The 17047-nt window shown below is 49.0% G+C and overlaps 1 protein-coding gene and 1 pseudogene across 1 annotated transcript; both read left to right on the forward strand.

Moving 5' to 3' along the window:
- Positions 1-2448, forward strand: part of LOC102988906 (retinol dehydrogenase 16-like) — a 3837-nt pseudogene extending 1389 nt beyond the window's left edge.
- A 2827-nt stretch (positions 2449-5275) lies between these two features.
- Positions 5276-16718, forward strand: SDR9C7 (short chain dehydrogenase/reductase family 9C member 7). Its single transcript, XM_007129397.1, is given in 5 exon segments — positions 5276-5579; positions 8683-8936; positions 9583-9652; positions 9655-9768; positions 16501-16718. Coding segments are annotated over 5 exon segments (960 nt in total).
- Positions 16719-17047: the final 329 nt, after the last annotated feature.

Genomic DNA, 17047 nt, shown 5'->3' on the forward strand with positions numbered 1-17047 from the left:
GCCGCTCCGCGGCATGTGGGATCCTCCCAGACCGGGGCGCGGACCCGGTTCCCCTGCATCGGCAGGCGGACGCGCAACCACTGCGCCACCAGGGAAGCCCTGCTGAGCCTTTTGGGTGGGGGCTACTGCATGTCCAAGTATGGTGTGGAGGCTCAGACTCCCTCAGGTATTGCCCTGGCACAGAGGCCCTCCCTGGTTCCTCCTGCTTCTATGCTTCTTGTGTGGGGGGATTTTTGTAGGGGTTTCCTTTCTTCACAGACCTAGAGGCCCTTCCTTCCAACCCCTCTCTCTATGTAGGTCTTTCATTGGGAAGCACCTTTCTAAGTTTTGGGTGTCAGGATGGGTCCCAGGACTAGAGAGTTTGCTTCAATCTATCCCTGCCTTGGATGAAGGGCCCACAATCAGAAAGTATCTGAAGCAGAATTGGAACCTGGATTATTTGGCCACAGAGCCCATGTCCATAACCCCTGTGAGATTCAACTTCAGGGAGCCCTTGAGTTGGGGGTAGAACATTTGACTCGAATCAACAGATACTTCTTGGACACTTCTGTGAGTGTTCAATAAATGTGTTTGGGTTCAAGAAGATTTGGTCCTTCACCTAAAAAGTCTGACAGCTGAGAAAGGGACAAGAGATACAGAAATGCCATGGCCATCATTTTTGATGGTTGTGACTAAGTTAGCCATGGTAGCCTTGGCAGTCAGCAGAATGAGGGGAGGGTCCGGGAGATAAGGGTCTGAGCTGAGGATTGAAGAACTGAACTTGGGAACATGGCAACTTGGCAGAGTAAGGCAGGAAGGCTTTCTGGATGAGGGAATGGTGTCAGCCTAGGCACAGGGTGAGTAATTGTTGATGGCCTATGCTGTGGGGTCCACCAGGGGCAGGTGGGCATGAGTGGGCTTGTGGAGGAATGTGGGCCCTGGGCAGGTTGGGGACCAGCTTGCTGTTGGCAATGGAACCCCATGGAAGGGATTTAATCAGGGGAGCTAAAATAGTCAAAGCAGGCTCTAGAGAACCCACTGGCTGCAGAGCAGAGAATGGCTCTGAATGTTGGGGAGCTGAGACCGCAGGCAGGGAGATGCTCCTTAGAGTACAGTTACAATAACCCAGCTGGATGGCCAGGTTGTTGGCTAGAGCAGGAGAGGAGAGGGAGGGGACTGAGGAATATGGAGGAAGTAAAATGGGCAAACTCTGGCAACTGAATACATGTGAGGGGAATAGGGAGAGATACCATATAAGTGGGGCCCTACAGCACAGTTGGTAGGTTTTAGAGCTGATAAGTCCATATATATAAACTCTTTAGAAAAATATTCAAACTCTATGCAGAAGCAATACCATCTTCATGAGTTTTCTCTCCCTGGCTGCTGCAATTCACAGCTCCTCAAGTTTTCAAGCTTATTCCACCCCAATCTGTGTTGAGATTTTATTGTTTTTTGTTTGTCTCCCGAGGCTCTGAATGCCTTGTCCCTCTGCCTCTTGGCCTTGAGAAGGGAGCTCTTCTACTTTGGGGTAAAGGTGGCTATGATCAAGCCCGGTTACTTCAAGACCAGCATGAGCAACCCTGAGATGTTTTCTGGGGCTTCCAGGAGGCATGGGATTGGACCATCCCAGAGGTCAAGGAACTCTATGGGAAGACATTCTTGGCCTCATGTGAGTGAACTGTGGACCTTGGGGAGAGAAGCAAACCCTTGTCTGGAAGCCTGGGTCCATCATTAGCACCTCTTCCAGTCTCAGGTCCATCCTCCAGGCTCTGACTCACCCACACAGTGGGGACATGAGCTCCATCCCCAGGATCCCATGTGGTCAACTGGTGACCTAAGGAAAGGATCCAGGCTTGGTAAACCTGGGAACCACTGTCTCATCTGAACCCCTTGTTATTTTGGGAGGAAACTGAAGCCAGAGAGGATAGACACCTGTGGACTCATGGCAAACTGACATTAGAGCAGCTGGTTTTCATGTGCTTAGATTTCTAGTGTTTATAGAAAGATCCGATTTATGTATTGGATATTCTCAGAAGTAGAGCCAGAGGTCGCTTAGTGTGGAACAGTTGTTCCTGGGGTAAGAATTTGGGCGCTTCTTGGAGAATTTGAATGGATTAGTTTGGGACATGGGTTTGTGGGGGTGGGGCAGGGGGAGGGCAGGATTTCTTAGAAGGTTTCTTCTCATATTAGAGTTGTAAATTGGAAAGGAGGGATGTGGAAGTATATAAGGAAAGTTTCTCATTCTAAACAGACATCAAAATAACTGAAAATATTTTGAAAAAATGCAAGTTGAATCTCTGTCCTTGGTCATGAACTGCGTGGACGCGCTCTGACCACCTGCCACCCACACACCTGATGATACTCACCTGACTGGGATGTCAAGCTCATCTACTTCCCAAGAGCTACATACTCTCCTTCCTGATGAATGCCATGGTCTACTGGTGCTCCTCAAGGGCCAGGGCTCTGTGAAGTCAAGATTGGGGTGTATGGGAGGTCTAGTTGGGTTGCTGTGTGAGGGATGATGCTTCCAGAGGAGAGAAAAAAGGTGGAGGGAGGGAGCTCTCCAGTCTCATGTAGCTCATCCTCCTCCTCATCTCTGCTCCAGGCTTCTTCTGAGGCTCTGGGGATATTAGGAAGAAAGGACCAAGTTTTGCAGCTGAGGAACAGGGATCCAGTAGCACACATCTGTGCCCTGGTCCTTGAGCAGCCTCTCAAGGCTCTGAGCCTCATGGCCCTCCTGCCACCCTGAGGAATCTGCACTGTATGAAGGGTGTGAGCTCAGCCCCACCTTCTCTGCCTCTGGTCATCTCCTCAGAGTGTGCCTTCGTTTCCTCATCCCACAGGATGGAAATGGCCTGGAGGAGGCAAAGGGTCCTCTCTCCACTGAAAATACCTGTGAACAGGGGTTGAGGATGCACAGGGCAACCACCAGCCTGACCCATCAGCCTCATGTGCCAGCTGAATAGGGAGGCCACTCATCCGAGTGGGCAGCATTCTCAGTCCTAGGAGAAGAGCCCTCTGTGTGGTCCTGCAGCCCTCCCAACCCCCATTCCATGGCCTGCATTTTTCTGATGTTGGGAGTTTGAGTCCAGGGAAGTGCTGCTTGAGCCAGCAGTCAGCAGACGGGCCCATGAGATGGTGAGTCAGGCCCAGGCCTGCGCTGGGGCAGTTCCAAGTCATTCTTTTTCAGGTCTAGAGACAAACCCTTGGATCTCACCAACTGGGACTGTCTGAAGAACTGGGACACTCCTGGGCCTGCTCAGCCCTTGAGTGACATTGTCTGACTTCTTCCAGCCAAAACTTCCTTGTTCACTCACCAAGGAGGCAGACAGACTTCTGAGATGCCTCCCAGATCCATTGTAGGCAGTGCTGTGCCTTGGGGTGGGTATGAAGTAGGTGAGGTTCGCCTCCACCTCCCACCTCCTACCTCCATACCCTGCAGGCTTTAGGTCTGCTCCCCAGGGCTGGGTCCATGAACTGACCCCCACCCCCGCTACTCCCACCACCCTTGGTATAGAATGGCCAGACTCTCTGAGATTTGTGGTAACATTCTGGAGCTGACTAACCTTGGTAGATAGATAGCATAGAGCAGAGAGACGCATCCTTGTCCCTTCACTCTAGAGAACTTTGTGGCCCCATTTCTGTGTCAGACCCTCTAGACAGGGAAGGTGTAGGCAGTTGGTCCCACGTCCCTCAGGATGAGCCTGGGCTCTTTTCTCAGGCCTATCCTGAGAAATGGTGACCCTAGAGGTTTATCCAAAGAACCACCACAAACTCCAGAATAATTCTGTCCCCATATTTTATGCAGCCCTGGGCATGGCCCCTCACTAGTCATACCTCTGTCTCATATCCTTGCTTCCTTTTCTTTACTGGCTTCCCTTCTACCTTTCTGTGTGTTCTTTGCCCCATTTCCTGGAATCTCTCCCTTCCCTCCAAGTCCTGACCCTAAGAGTTTTCTAAGTCCCTGACCCCAGTCCTCTGCTCTTCCCATATGTCATCCCCTCTCAGGGCCAAGGACTTGGCCCCAGGACCTTCCCACAGCTGCCCAGGGAATTCATGAGCCATCCTCATCATCTGGCTGAACCTCAGTCTCAATGATGCTTATCATCTAGCTGGGCCTCAGTCTCAGTAATGCTCATATCCGAACTCTCTATTCTCCTGCCTTCTCCCCCTATGCCCAAAGTGTCTCCTCCTGACTTTTCTTGACACCTGTGGTTCTACCTGTTACCAGAATCATTTTGACTCCTGGCATCCCTTCCCTCTGCACTTTCCATTAGCCACTGTGTCAGTTGACTTTACAGTCCCTTCCTTTCACTGACATCACGCCCCTTCAGGCTCCTCAGCTCAGCCTAGCGTGTAACTGGTCCTGGGAGTAGAAGAAAAATGCTCACTGGGGGCCCTGCCCAGGGGAGCTTATGTGTCCTTGGTCCTTGACTCCCTCCATTTGCCCAGTTGCTGAGTGAGAAGGGTGCTGGGCCTGCTTGGAGTGCAGTGGGGACCCCTCATTGGTGACCTGAGCATCACCTCCCCAGGACCCAGGCCCTGAGCTCCTCAGGGGTTTCTGCTTTCTGGGAGTTGGGGCCTTACATAACGAGTTTCCCTTAAGCGGGGGCCTTCTGCCTCTGACCTCAGGCCAATGGAGGCACATCCACCCTGGGGCAGACCCTTTATTTCTCATCATCTCTCGTAATGGAGACTCATCTAAGGACAGAGAATTCCAAAGAGCTGATATCCTGGAATTCTCTTGGGGTTTGGAGGGCACAAAACCAATTTTGTTTGTTTTGCATTAGTGAATTTGTCTTAATTTTTCCACCGAAAATAACAGTTACATTTCTTCACATGCCCGCATTCATGACAAATGATTTTGATCCCTGGGCTGGAAGTGGGGGATTTCCAGGAGGGTCCTCTGGGCTGAGTTCTCCTTCCTTCTTTCCTCTGCTCAGACCACCCAGGTGAGCCACTTCTCAGAACTAACATCACCACTGTGGTTTTTCGCATCCTTGGCATCTTCACCCATAAGGGCTGGGGGAGAAAGAGAGGGAGCCACCAGGGCTGTCTGAAGTGACAAAGCTTCAGGTTGGACTTGAATTTCTTGCATCTAGGCAAATTGGCGTGGTGATGCATCCACCTATACAAGTTATAGAGTGGGTCACCCAGGGGCTGTGCATCTGTCGCTGGCAGCAGAAGGGCGGAGAACTCTTCTCAACAGGCTCCAGCAGACTGGGGTTCAGAGGACCAGCCTCTCCTGCTATCTCCTGAGCCCGATTCTTCTTGGCCATCACCTCTCCCCTCTGCTATGGCGGCTATCACGGACCTCTCCTTTACGTACCGCTGGTTCAAGAACTGCAATCTGGTCTGCAACCTCTCGGACAACAAGTACGTCTTCATCATGGGCTGTGACTCGGGATTCGGGAAACTCCTGGCCATGCAGCTGCTTGATCGGGGCATGCGGGTGCTGGCTGCTTGCTTCACTGAGGAGGGGGCCCAGAAGCTTCAGCAGGATACCTCCTACCAGCTGCAGACCACCCTATTGGATGTCACCAAGACTGAGAGCATCAAAGCAGCAGCCCAGTGGGTGAGGGACCAAGTGGGCGAGCAAGGTGGGACGAATTGCATTCTTCGGCTTTCTCAGTTTATCCTTCTTTTTCTCTCTTTCTCCCACAGGTATCTGACAGTTATCAGGGACCCTGTTGTTCAGATGGGATGGGAGAGGTGATGTAGAGAAAGGGGCCGGGCCTGTAGCTCAGTGGGATTGGACCTGTTGCAGGGTTTGGACTGTCCACATGAAGAGGTGATTTCCCAAGGAAGTTTTCTTTCCCAGAAACTCAGAGGGTTAGCAGGGTTTAGGGGAGGTTGCACTAGAAGTTCAGGGAGGGAATATGCGTTCCGTCTGTCCAAACGTTTGAAGATGGAGTTGCCTCGCTGGGACTTTGGTAGTCCTAACTATCAGCTCCTATAAAAATGTGAGCACATTTCTTGTAGGGATCAGGCTAGGGGGAGGAGAGAGGGAACATGAGGTTGGACTCCCTGAGTGGGGACATTTGTTCTCCTTGACTGTGTCAGGCTAGACTGCAGGGTGGGGAGCGAGACCTCTCCTCTTCCTCATACCATGATGGATACCAGGTTGACCTAAGGGTAAGTGCCTATGTCAGGGTGACTGCTCTTATTGGGAGAGGAGGCTGTGAGCTAGGGATGGACTAGGACTGAATGGGGACCCACCCAGGACTCTTCCCACACGCAAGATGTGGGTGTAGGAATGGAGGAACAGGGTAGCTCAGTTGTAGAAGGAGTCGCCTGGGGGAAGTCCTGACTCCTGAGGGAAATAATCTGGGGTATGTGCACACGAGTCAGGGCAGGAGAGCTCTGGGGCCCAGGAAGGGCAGACAATAACTCTTGCTTTATTTTCCTCCTTGGCATTTACCACTATCCAATATTCAATATATTTTTCTTATTTTTCTGATTTATTTTCTATTTCTCCTGCTAGAATAAAGCTTCTAGTGGGGGAGGTGTTTTTTCCTTTTATTTATTATATATCCTTAGTGCTTAGAACAGTGTCTGGTATCTAGTAAGGTGCTGAATAAATATTTGTCAAATGAACTAAGTTATGAATAATTCAGCAAGAGTCAGTTTCTTTCTTCAACAGGCTGCCTCTGCCCAGTGCCCTACATTCAGCTTTGAGCCACTTGTGTTAATGACTCACTGGGTATATTAGTTTCCTATTGCTGCTGTAATAAATGCACACAAAGTCAGTGGCTTAAAAGAGCACAAATTTATTATCTTATAGTTCTGGAAGTCAGAAGTCCAAAATGGGTCTCACTGGACTAAAATCAAAGTGTTAACAGAGCTCTAGGGAAGATTGCATTTCATTGCCTTTTCCAGCTTCTAAAGGCCTCCTGCATTCCTTGGCTCATGACCTTCTTCATCTTCAAGGCCAGCAAGGTGGGGCTGAATCCTTTTCAGGCTGCCATCTCTCTGGTTCTCTGTCTTCTGGCTCCCTCTCCACTTAGAAGGACGTTTGTGATTATATTGGGTTTGCCAAGCTAATCCACGATAATTTCCCCATTTTAAGGTCAGTTAAGCAATTTAAATTTCATCTGCTACCTTAATTCCTCTTTCCCATGTAATCCACCATGTTCACAGGTTCCAGGGATTAGTATAGGGACATCCCTGGAGAGCCACTGGGCAACATCTTTGGTCTAAGAAGCACTGGGAAATGGGAGGAAGGGATACTTGCATGCTTTCTTTTTGCCCCTCAGAGTCTCTGGACATGACAAGTTGGCATGACCCTAAAGCTGTTCACACTGTTTTGAAAGTTCTCTAGTTCTCTTTGCAGAAAAAAAAAAAAATTAAGGTTGTCCTGGTTTGCCAGCAGGCAGAGCTATTTACCAGGGATGATCAGAGGTAGCAGCGAGTGTGTGTCCCTTCTCCACAGGCAGAGACCACTCAGGTTTTACAGTCTTTGGGTCTCAGGAGCTCATTTATTCCACTGTAAGACAAAAGTCTCCCCTAGCTGGGAAGGCTCTGAGTCCTGCCAGCCAGTTGGTCTCCTGGGGTCTCTTCTTGGAGGAAAGCAGGAAGATAGGATGGGGACACAGCTTGTATGGAGAAGGGGAAGGGGTGAACCATGATTGGTGTTTACATCCAGACCTGCCCACGTGTGTGTGGAAGAGTATCTTGAGGCTACAGAGGCCAAGGTGGGGTAGTGAGATAAGGGGAGGGAAAGGGAAGGAACCCCAAGCCCCTCCCCCAAGTGGAATTTTACTTGGAACCTCAATATGTAAGACAAATGAAAATTGAGGTTCTCCTGCATTTCCCTTCATTATCAGGTTCTAGGGTTCAGCCTGAAAGCTCTCAGGACTGCAAACCACAGGCTGGAAACAACTGTCCTAATCCAGTCAACAATGAACCTGAGGCCCAGGGAAAGGAAGTGACTTGTCCAAGGCTGGAGGTAGAACCAGGACTGGAACTTGAGGCTCTTCAAGCCTGGCCCCTGCAGAGCTGAATGACAAAACCTAGCAATATTTCTCTCCATTTATACCAACTCGATTTAAATATCTCAAAGGGAGCCCTTTTCACATTTTTCCAAAATCATTTTATTTAAATGTCTTCTGTATTTGTTTATAAGTCTTATTTATTTCTTCTCTGGTTTCTGAGATCATTGAGGAATAAGACCATGTTTTGTTCATTTAATGTCTCTAGCACCTTCCTCTGTAACTGACAGATGCATGAAATGAATGAATGTGTGAATGGATGAGTGAATGAATGAATGAACAGAGTAATTTTGGTAATGTGTGAAATGGAGTTGGTTTCTTACACTCAGGTGAACAGAGAGGGGGAAGCATGATGGTGGAAGGAATTGAAACATTCATTCACTGGTATGAAAATGAGATCTCTTTTCCCAGAGCCAGTAGCTTAGACGCTATTAGCTAAAGCCTGGATTGTAGCTGGTACAGTGTCCAGCTAGCTGGCAGACTGTGTGAATCAGAAAAACTGCCCCTTTAGGGAAAACCCACTAGTAAAAGGCCCATGTTCCTTTGGGCTGTCATAGCTCCCCACCCCATGCTGCCAGACTGGCTGTCTTGTGCCTTGTGACATGCTCAGCCATCCTCAGCAGCCCTGAGCTAGGGGGTCGTGGACCCTGGTGCTTTTCCAGAGACACTGCTGATTTTTGTCTGGTTCTCCCTCCCTCCACTGCACCCCCAGGCCTCTGGGCCCTGGTGAACAACGCTGGTGTAGGCCTGCCCAGTGGTCCCAATGAATGGCTGACCAAGGAAGACTCTGTGAAGGTGATCAACGTGAACCTGGTGGGACTGATCGAAGTGACTCTCCATATGCTGCCCATGGTCAAGAAAGCCCGGGGCGGGGTCGTCAACATGTCCAGCTCTGGTGGCCGTGTGGCTATCATCGGTGGCGGCTACTGCGTCTCCAAGTTTGGCGTCGAGGCCTTGTCTGACAGCGTCAGGTGACTGGGCCCAGGTGCCAAACCATTCAGGGTAGGAGTTCTGGGGGTTTCACCTCAGGAAGAGAGGGCTGGGTGGGGGCACCCTGTGGGCAGGGGAGTTCTGGAGGGAAGATGCTAAAACAGTAGCAGGAGGAAGGCTAGACCTCCAGGGGCCTTCCTCAGGGACCCAGAGAAGAGGGATGAGAAGAGGTGGGGTGGTGATGAGCAGCCTTCCCTTGAGCTGTCTCAGAATAAGCAACACGCTGCTTGGGCCTGTGGGAGTAGGAGGGAGAGTCCCCCAAACGGACGGAGAGGTCTGGGGGGCAGATGTGCTGTGGGCAACCCTCCGAGAAGGATGCAAGCCTTGCGTAGATCCCTTCACTCCTTTGCCACCTAGGCGTTGGGGGTGGGGCTGAGTGGGAGGGACCTGGTCGGAGCAAGGCTTTGGTCTAGATTCCTCCCGGCTAGGCTGGCCTAATGTGAATTGTCCAGAGACAGGCTTGGGAAAGGGCTTATCTGCATGAAAGCAGTGCTGGGCCTGGTGCAGGGGTGGGGGGCACCCCTCCAGGTTCCTGATCTCCGGAGATCACCTCCTCTAGAGGTGTCAGCGGTGACTTTCCCTGACGATCACTGGTCATCATGGAGTCCCAGACTGAGTCCAGCTCTTCTTTCCCCGGCGTGAGCTCCACTACTTTGGGGTGAAAGTCAGCATCATTGAGCCGGGGAACTACCGGAATCCATTCCGGGCAATAAGGACCTGGAGGGCATGGAGAAGAGCATGTGCAATCTGTGGGAGCGGCTGCCTCAGGAGACCCGCGAGAGCTATGGAGAGGAGTACTTCCATATCTGTGAGTTCCCCAGGAGAGAAAGGGATCTCTGAGAGGGCTGGAGAGGTCTTGGGGGTCACTGACCCACTTTCATTTTACAGATGATGGGATGGAGGCTCAGAGGGGTTATGAGCCCAAGGCCACACAGCTGGTGGCAGGGCTGGGATTTGAGAACTGCTGGGGGAGTGACAAAACCATAGCTGCGGGGAGATGGGGGTGTTAGGAGAGATGCTGCCCACCCACCCCTGGCACCTGCCTTCCCCCCAAACATCCGTATGCAGGTGAATCAGGTGAAAATGCACTGCCCTGAGTACAGAGAAGTTATTAAGAGCACAGCTACTTGAGCCAGACTGCCTGGGTTTGAAGCCAGGCTCTGGCACTGACGGGCTAGGAGACTTTGAGAATGTTACCTAGTCGCCTTAAGCCTCAGTCTTCTCATCTATAAAATGGACTTAATGATAGTGCCTACCTCACAGGGCTGCTGTGAGGATTAATATCTGTGAAGTATCTCTCATGCACTAAGTGCTTGTCAAATCAGTAAAGAGGAAAATCACACAAATGTTTAAAAGGAAGGGGCTCTGGGAGCTCTCTTTCTCCCTGGCCTAAGGGTCTCCTGTGAATCTCAGGTGTTTCTGGAGAGTAGAGGAGAGACATCACAGCTGTTTACTATACTGTCCCAAACTCACAGTTTGGGGAATTCTTCCAGTTTGAGGGATGCACGGAGCCACCACCATCGGGGAACAAGAGGAGGGGTGGCCTGCAGGTGCAGCGGAGGAGGGATTGGCCAAAAGACCTGGTGGAGTACCTCGTGGTAGGAGAGAGAGGCCTACTCTGAGGACCAGGAGGCTCCACATTCACTCAGAGCATCTAATCCCAAAGCCAAGCCAGTTGCTTTCAGGCGAGGATCATCCACAAGATTTCCTGCTTCTCTCCATTTCTCCCCTCCAAGTGCCTGGAGGGGGAACAGCCCCTCAGGGCCACCCTTGGAGCTGCCCTTGTGTGGGACAGAAAGGTGGGACTGGCATTTTGCTGGCTCAGGAGGTTCCCTTGGTCCAGAGTGAAGCAGCCAGCTCTCAGCCCCGTCCTGCTCCATTTGGGCTTCAGTGGCCTAGTCCTATATTTCCCTAACCCAGATTTTTTCCCCTCTCTTTTACTTGACTTCCATGAACATCCCTGAGAGGCACTTTCCTGTTGTGGTTAAGCTCTTAGACTCTGAAACTAGGCTGCCTGAGTGTAAATTTCATCTCTCCTGCTTGCCTTGGGCCAGTTACTCAGTTTTCTCATCTGTAATGGGTTATAAAAATTAAATGAGTTAATATATAAAAAGTGCTTAGAATATTATCTGCTTCCTGGTAGGAACAATTTGATTTAAAAGTTTGTTGTTTTTATCTATTACCAGTGTAATAGAGAAAAAGAGCATGGCCTCCTTTTCTCTATTACTGGTACCTGCGAGCTGTAAGTTCTTGTGTTGCAAAGAGATATTCTTAACTAGCAATCATCCAAAATCCAAAGTGATGAATTTTAAACATATACCCAGAAACTCTGAATGGGCTAAATATGATCACTCAATCAAATTAATGGCAGGTATCTAACTGTCTGGAGGGCAGGGGTGGTTATTTTAGTGACATGCTCTCCTGGACCTCATACATCCACAGAGTAAAAAGCCAAGACACCATAACTTAAAAACCATAACAGCCATTTATTAACTTAATACACATTTTATTGAGAGCCTACCACATGCCAGGCACTAGGTAGGGCCAGGGGTGAGAGTGGACAAAGCAGCAGGGCACGCAGCTGGCTGCCTGCAGCTTAAGGCCCAGTGGAGGAGATAGATCTTAATAACAACACACACATTTAGTGACAAATGTGGATAATTACCATGGGGAGAAACACAAGGCCATGAAAAAAAAGAATAGGGTTGGGAGTGGGTCCCCAGTTTAGATTATGGTGTAGTGAGGGCTTCTCTGAGTTAATTTTGGGGAAGAATAAGTTAGGCATTGTTGGAAAGTGGATAGGCAAGAAAGTTTTTTCAGGAAGGCCCTGAGGCAGGAAACTCTTTAGAGGAACTTTAAAGATACCAGAGGGTGGGGAGCAGTGCAGGGGAGCAGAAGGGAACCAGGATAATTTAGAGCATCAAAGCACACTGAGGATTAAGGATGTGATCTGATTTGTGATTGGGAAAGACTGCTGTGGTTGCTGCAGTATTCCAGGCTAGACATGTCGGTGGTTTGGGCTACAGAGAAGTGGAGGAGATGGAAAGAAGTTGATAGATGCCCGGTGTGTATTAGACCCCCTGGTACTGGGAGGGAGAGAACGCCATCCAGGACGAGTGCTAGGTTTAGTTCCAGAAACCTGATGGGTGGAGGCATCATTCATTCATTGATTTAGGGAAAAGTCATGGAGAAGTATTTGGAGAAGTATTCCTTGGGGAAAGTAATCTTTCAGTTCTGGACATATTAGAATTCTGTGAGGAAAAAAAAAAAGTCCTGAGGATCAGTTAGGGCTTTCTCAGTTACAAGTGACAGAAAATCCAACCCAAATCATTTAAGCAGAAAAGGAATTTCTTGATGCTTATTACTAAAAAGTGTAAGGATATGGGCTTCAGGCACTGCCTGATCCAGTCCGCAAATGATGTTCTTAGGACCTGCTTTCATCCTATTTCTTTTTTTTTTTTCAGTACTTATAGATTTATTCAGGCCTGTTAGAGGTCTTAAAGTAACCAGGAATCGCAATAAATATTTGAACAGAGGGCTGGATGTTTCAAATGCTAAATAAATCGATAGAATTAGCGCTAATACACCAGCTGTGTTAATCCATGTGACTGCCCTTTGTCTTGTGCTCACTCAGCTGACACTTGTCCTTTACAATCCAGCGGTGGTAAACCCTTCACTAGCTGAGGAGCGCTCTATTTTCATTTCAAATCACCCTATTTCTTGGCTCTGCTTCTTCTGTACTGGCTTCAGGCTTACAGCTCTCTCCCCTGTCGGGGGGGGTCACATGGCTGCAGCATCTCCTCATCTCCTCCCAGGATAGTCCTTTCCAGTAGCTCCCCCAAACGGTCTAAGATTTACTCTGACTTGGTGGGCCAATGATGGCACGAACAGAGGGAATTGCAGGATGTACTCAACCCTGAGCCCATCACTGTGCCCAGGGAAATGTGAAGCTCTGATTGGCTCAGCCTGGGTCATGCACTCTACCTAGACCAAAGGACTCAGAATGGAAGAGGCATGGATTCCCAGAGAGAAATCTGTAGCTGTTGCTATAAACAAGGGGAATAGCTGTTTGGGGGTTGGGGGGAGGATAATATGTATTCCCTGTGAGTTTCCCCTAAAACTCTCAGTTAGCAAAGAATGATCCAAATTATTTATGGGGTCACTATGAGGCTGGGGTGGAACACAGATTCAGCCAGCATCTGGAAACCTCACAAAGGCGTTTTCTAAGTAGCTCGATGCAGGCAGAAGCTGTAGAGTCTTCAGTGAGGTCCATAAAAGAATGTGTAGAAAGGCAAACTTCCTCTGAAAACCACTGTTGAAAAGCTGATGCTCTCCAGAAGAAAAGTAAGGGTTGGGTTCTAAAATACTATAGGCTGATTCATCTGTAGTTCTCTGCATGATTTCAGAGGGAAATTTTTACGCAGACATTTGACTACTTTTAGATAAAAAATTTTCCGAGTGATCATACTCTAATTTTTACTTCAGTTTTACTAGTGTTTACTGGGATACACAGATGAGACAAAATCTCTAGGAATCTAGAAGGGGAGGTCTGAAAGCAAGTAAAACGCCACACAAATTGTGCAACCATGGACATGCATACAAAACAAAGCAACAACCGAGCCTGCGCGTCTGGAGCCAGCGCTCCGCAGCAGGAGAGGCCGCGACAGTGAGAGGCCCGCGCACCGCGATGAAGAGTGGCCCCCGCTCGCCGCAGCTAGAGAAAGCCCTCGCGCAGAAGCGAAGACCCAACACAGCCATAAATTAATTAATTAATTAATTAATTTCTAAAATGACGTAAATTATAAAAACAAAAACAAAGCAACAGTACAGGGACTTAATTCTGCTGTCACAGAAGCCTTCACAGAGGTGACCATTGGTGTCCTAGTGAGTTTTGAAGAATAAATAGGAGTTCACCAAAAGGGTAAAAGATGGCAAATGTTTCACAGAGGGAAGAGCGTGAGCAACAGTTTGGAGACCTGGCATAGCACTCGTTTGCCTTCGAAGGTGGTGTGGATGCAAGCTATAGATGACAGTAGTCCCTCTAACCGTGTTACACAACTCTCTAAACTTCAGTCTCTCCACGATAAAGTATAATAATTCCTCTCTCGTGGGTTGTTAGGAGAATTAAACAAGAATGTAAAGTACTCAGCTCAGCAATATAATAAGGGCTCAACAATCTTAGCCATCGTGGTTATGACTAGTCTGGCCTGAGTGTAAAGTGTAAAGAGGTGGGGATGGGGATGAAGCTGGGAGACATTACGAGTCGGATAGTAGAAGACTTTGATGGCTCCAATAAGAAGTGTGGCTCAAAAAAAAAAAAGAAGAAGACGAAGAAGTTTGGCTCTCATCCTGAAGGACTTTGGAGAGCCTTTTATTAAACGGCTCTGAAATGACCTGATCAGATTCGTGTGCCGTGGGAAGGATGAGGGTGGAGACGTGAGACCAGCTGGGAGGCCACCTCAGAAACCCAGTGAAGGACCGACGAAGGCATGAAGTGAAAGGTCTTGGTCATTGTGGGAAGTATGTATGTATGTGGGGTGTTTGGGGAGGGCGGGTGCTGTGGAGACAGACTGAAGAAATATTTAGGAGTTGTCACAAGCACGACTGGACACGAACTCCAGCAAGCTGTTATGGCCAAACAGGCCCCTGGCTTGTGAATCCAGGAACAGGCCAGGTATCTTGGAGTGATTTTTAGCTATCCCCAAAATAGAGCCATATTGGAAATGGCTAGTTAATTGCAACCTAACCTAGGCACATTCCCGAAGAAGCAGCAACACAGCCACCTGCCAAGTTTCTTTCTTTATCTCAACCCTGCCAGGGAAGCCACCAAAAATTCCCCTTTTAGTCCCCTTTCTTCCTAGGAAGGGACTAGGACCGTTGGGTCCATACTGAGTGCGAAAGCCTAGTGCCTGCTATTTTATAGACTTTATTTTGCTAAATTCTCACAATAGCACAAACGTTTCCTGGATGCCCAAATGCAAAGCCCGAGTTCTTCCTCGCTGTCCAGGAGACTGACAGGGGCTAAAGGGTACCCCTCTCTCCCTCAATCCATGTCTAGCTGGGTGCCCAGCACAAAGCAGGAGCGCAAAAAATATTTGAGAGAACATGGAAAGGTTGTGCCATAGACTATTTCAGAGTCTCAGGCAGCTTCTTCCACCCCACTGCCTGTGTGGGTCCTCCCATCTTTCAGAGCCTAGTTCCAAAGCCATCTCAGCCCAACAGCTTGCCTCATCCTCATCAGCCCACACAGCCTTCCCTGCCTCTGAGGGAGCCGTAACCCCGAGCTTCATGAATGAGTCCGTTGACACTCGCCTCCCTGCCTGGAACATGCTGGTGGTGGACTCTGTGTCAGACCCAAGGATGGAGCACAGAGTGTCGGATTCCTAAGATATTATTGCTCTATAGACAGCCTGGCTTTAAGTCAGTGTGGCTCTTTTTGGGACTCCTAATATGTAGTTTGCCTCTTTTCACTGCAGTAGTTTTCTCTTTAAGAAACAGAAAGGGAGTTCCTCGGAGTCGGAGAGGGGGGTAAAGCCATACTTGAACGACACTGTTCTGCCCTCATCAACTGCCCACCAGTGTCCTGCACAGAAGGAGTGACTTCTCTGCCTTCCTGGACCATCCCCAAAGTCAGGCTAGCTTTTGCTCCCTCTTTGTTTTCAAGTTCTAATCCCTTATCACGAAGTCTGACTCTCAGGCACCACTTCCTCCTGAGTCCTTGGGGCGCTCAGTGAAGTATGAGTCCCACTGAGCTGCCCCCTTCCCAGAGTCCTGGGGTGAGGGTGCACATCAGGGCTCCTTAAGCGTATCGTGTGGCTTGTCTCCTATCTGTGTTGTAAGCTACAGCAGACTTGGACCCATCTCCACACCCGTGTGTATCATGCTAATGGAACAGCCCCTCATATGTGCTAGAGCCTTACAAGGTACTGGTCTGTGCCTTAGCTCATCTGAGCCGCATAATGACCTTATGACCAAAGCAAAGGCAGTGTTACTATTTTTTAATAGCATCTTTTCCCTGCATGCTTTTGTAAATTTGGAAACTCTAGGAAGTCCACAGGAGGAAAAAAAAACCCTCCAGCGACTAGGAATTTCACCAGACAGACAGTATTTTTCCTTATTTCCTTCCCATTTTTCTGTGCACTTATATTCACCTGTTTTATCCTCTTTCCTCCACTGTCTACCCTGCTATTATTCATCTTAATTATTCTCTAGGGCAGGTATTATTATCCCCATTTTACAGATGATGATAGCTTAAGCTCAAAGTCACACAACTAATAAGTGGCAGAACTGGGCACAGTTCTTCTCATTGCTAGTCTAATGCAATAGTAGGAATTCAATTCACAACTATTGAATTCGGGAAGAGAAATAAGAATATTTATAGGGTGTTTGTTTAAGGGGCAACCTGGAGCTTGTGAGATCTGCCTGAAATGTTAGATCAATGGTCTGGTGAAAAAGGAGCTTGGATGGAATTCAGAAGAAACAATCTTTAATGAAGAATAATAGGGCCTTTGATTCCCCCCCTCCTTGTACCCTCAAACAGATACTGACAAGTTAAAGAACACGATGCAGCTGGCAGAGCCAAGGATCAGCGAAATCACCAACAGCATGCAGCATGCTATTGTTTCCCGTAACCCCCGCATCCGCTACAGCCCTGGCCTGGATGTCAAACTCCTCTACCTCCCCTTGGCTAAGTTTCCCACCCCTGTGACAGATTTCATCCTGAGGCGGTACCTTCCAAGGCCAGCAGACAGTGTCTGAGCTGGGGAACTCCAAGGGGTGGTCAGTGGAGTGTGGAGGACGGGGGTGGGAAAAGGCACTGTAGGGTCACATGGGGGGGTATCAGATGTTCTGGGGACACCTTGCTTGGCTGACACCCTACCTGCTGCTGGTGAATTTATGGATAACTTCTAACAGAAGGTGAATGCCTCTTCCCACTCACTGGGGCCTCACAGAAACCTGAGGTAGCCTTTACAGGTTCAAAGACCTGCAGCCTGGCCCCAAGAACATCTGTCACTCAATCAGGATATGGCTTTTTCTTGACCTGGAGGAGTCAAGGAGAGGAAAACTAGTTCCTGGTGAATCATGAG

The sequence above is a fragment of the Physeter macrocephalus genome, chromosome 6, assembly GCF_002837175.3.
Source record: "Physeter macrocephalus isolate SW-GA chromosome 6, ASM283717v5, whole genome shotgun sequence".
Classification (NCBI taxonomy): Eukaryota; Metazoa; Chordata; class Mammalia; order Artiodactyla; family Physeteridae; genus Physeter; species Physeter macrocephalus.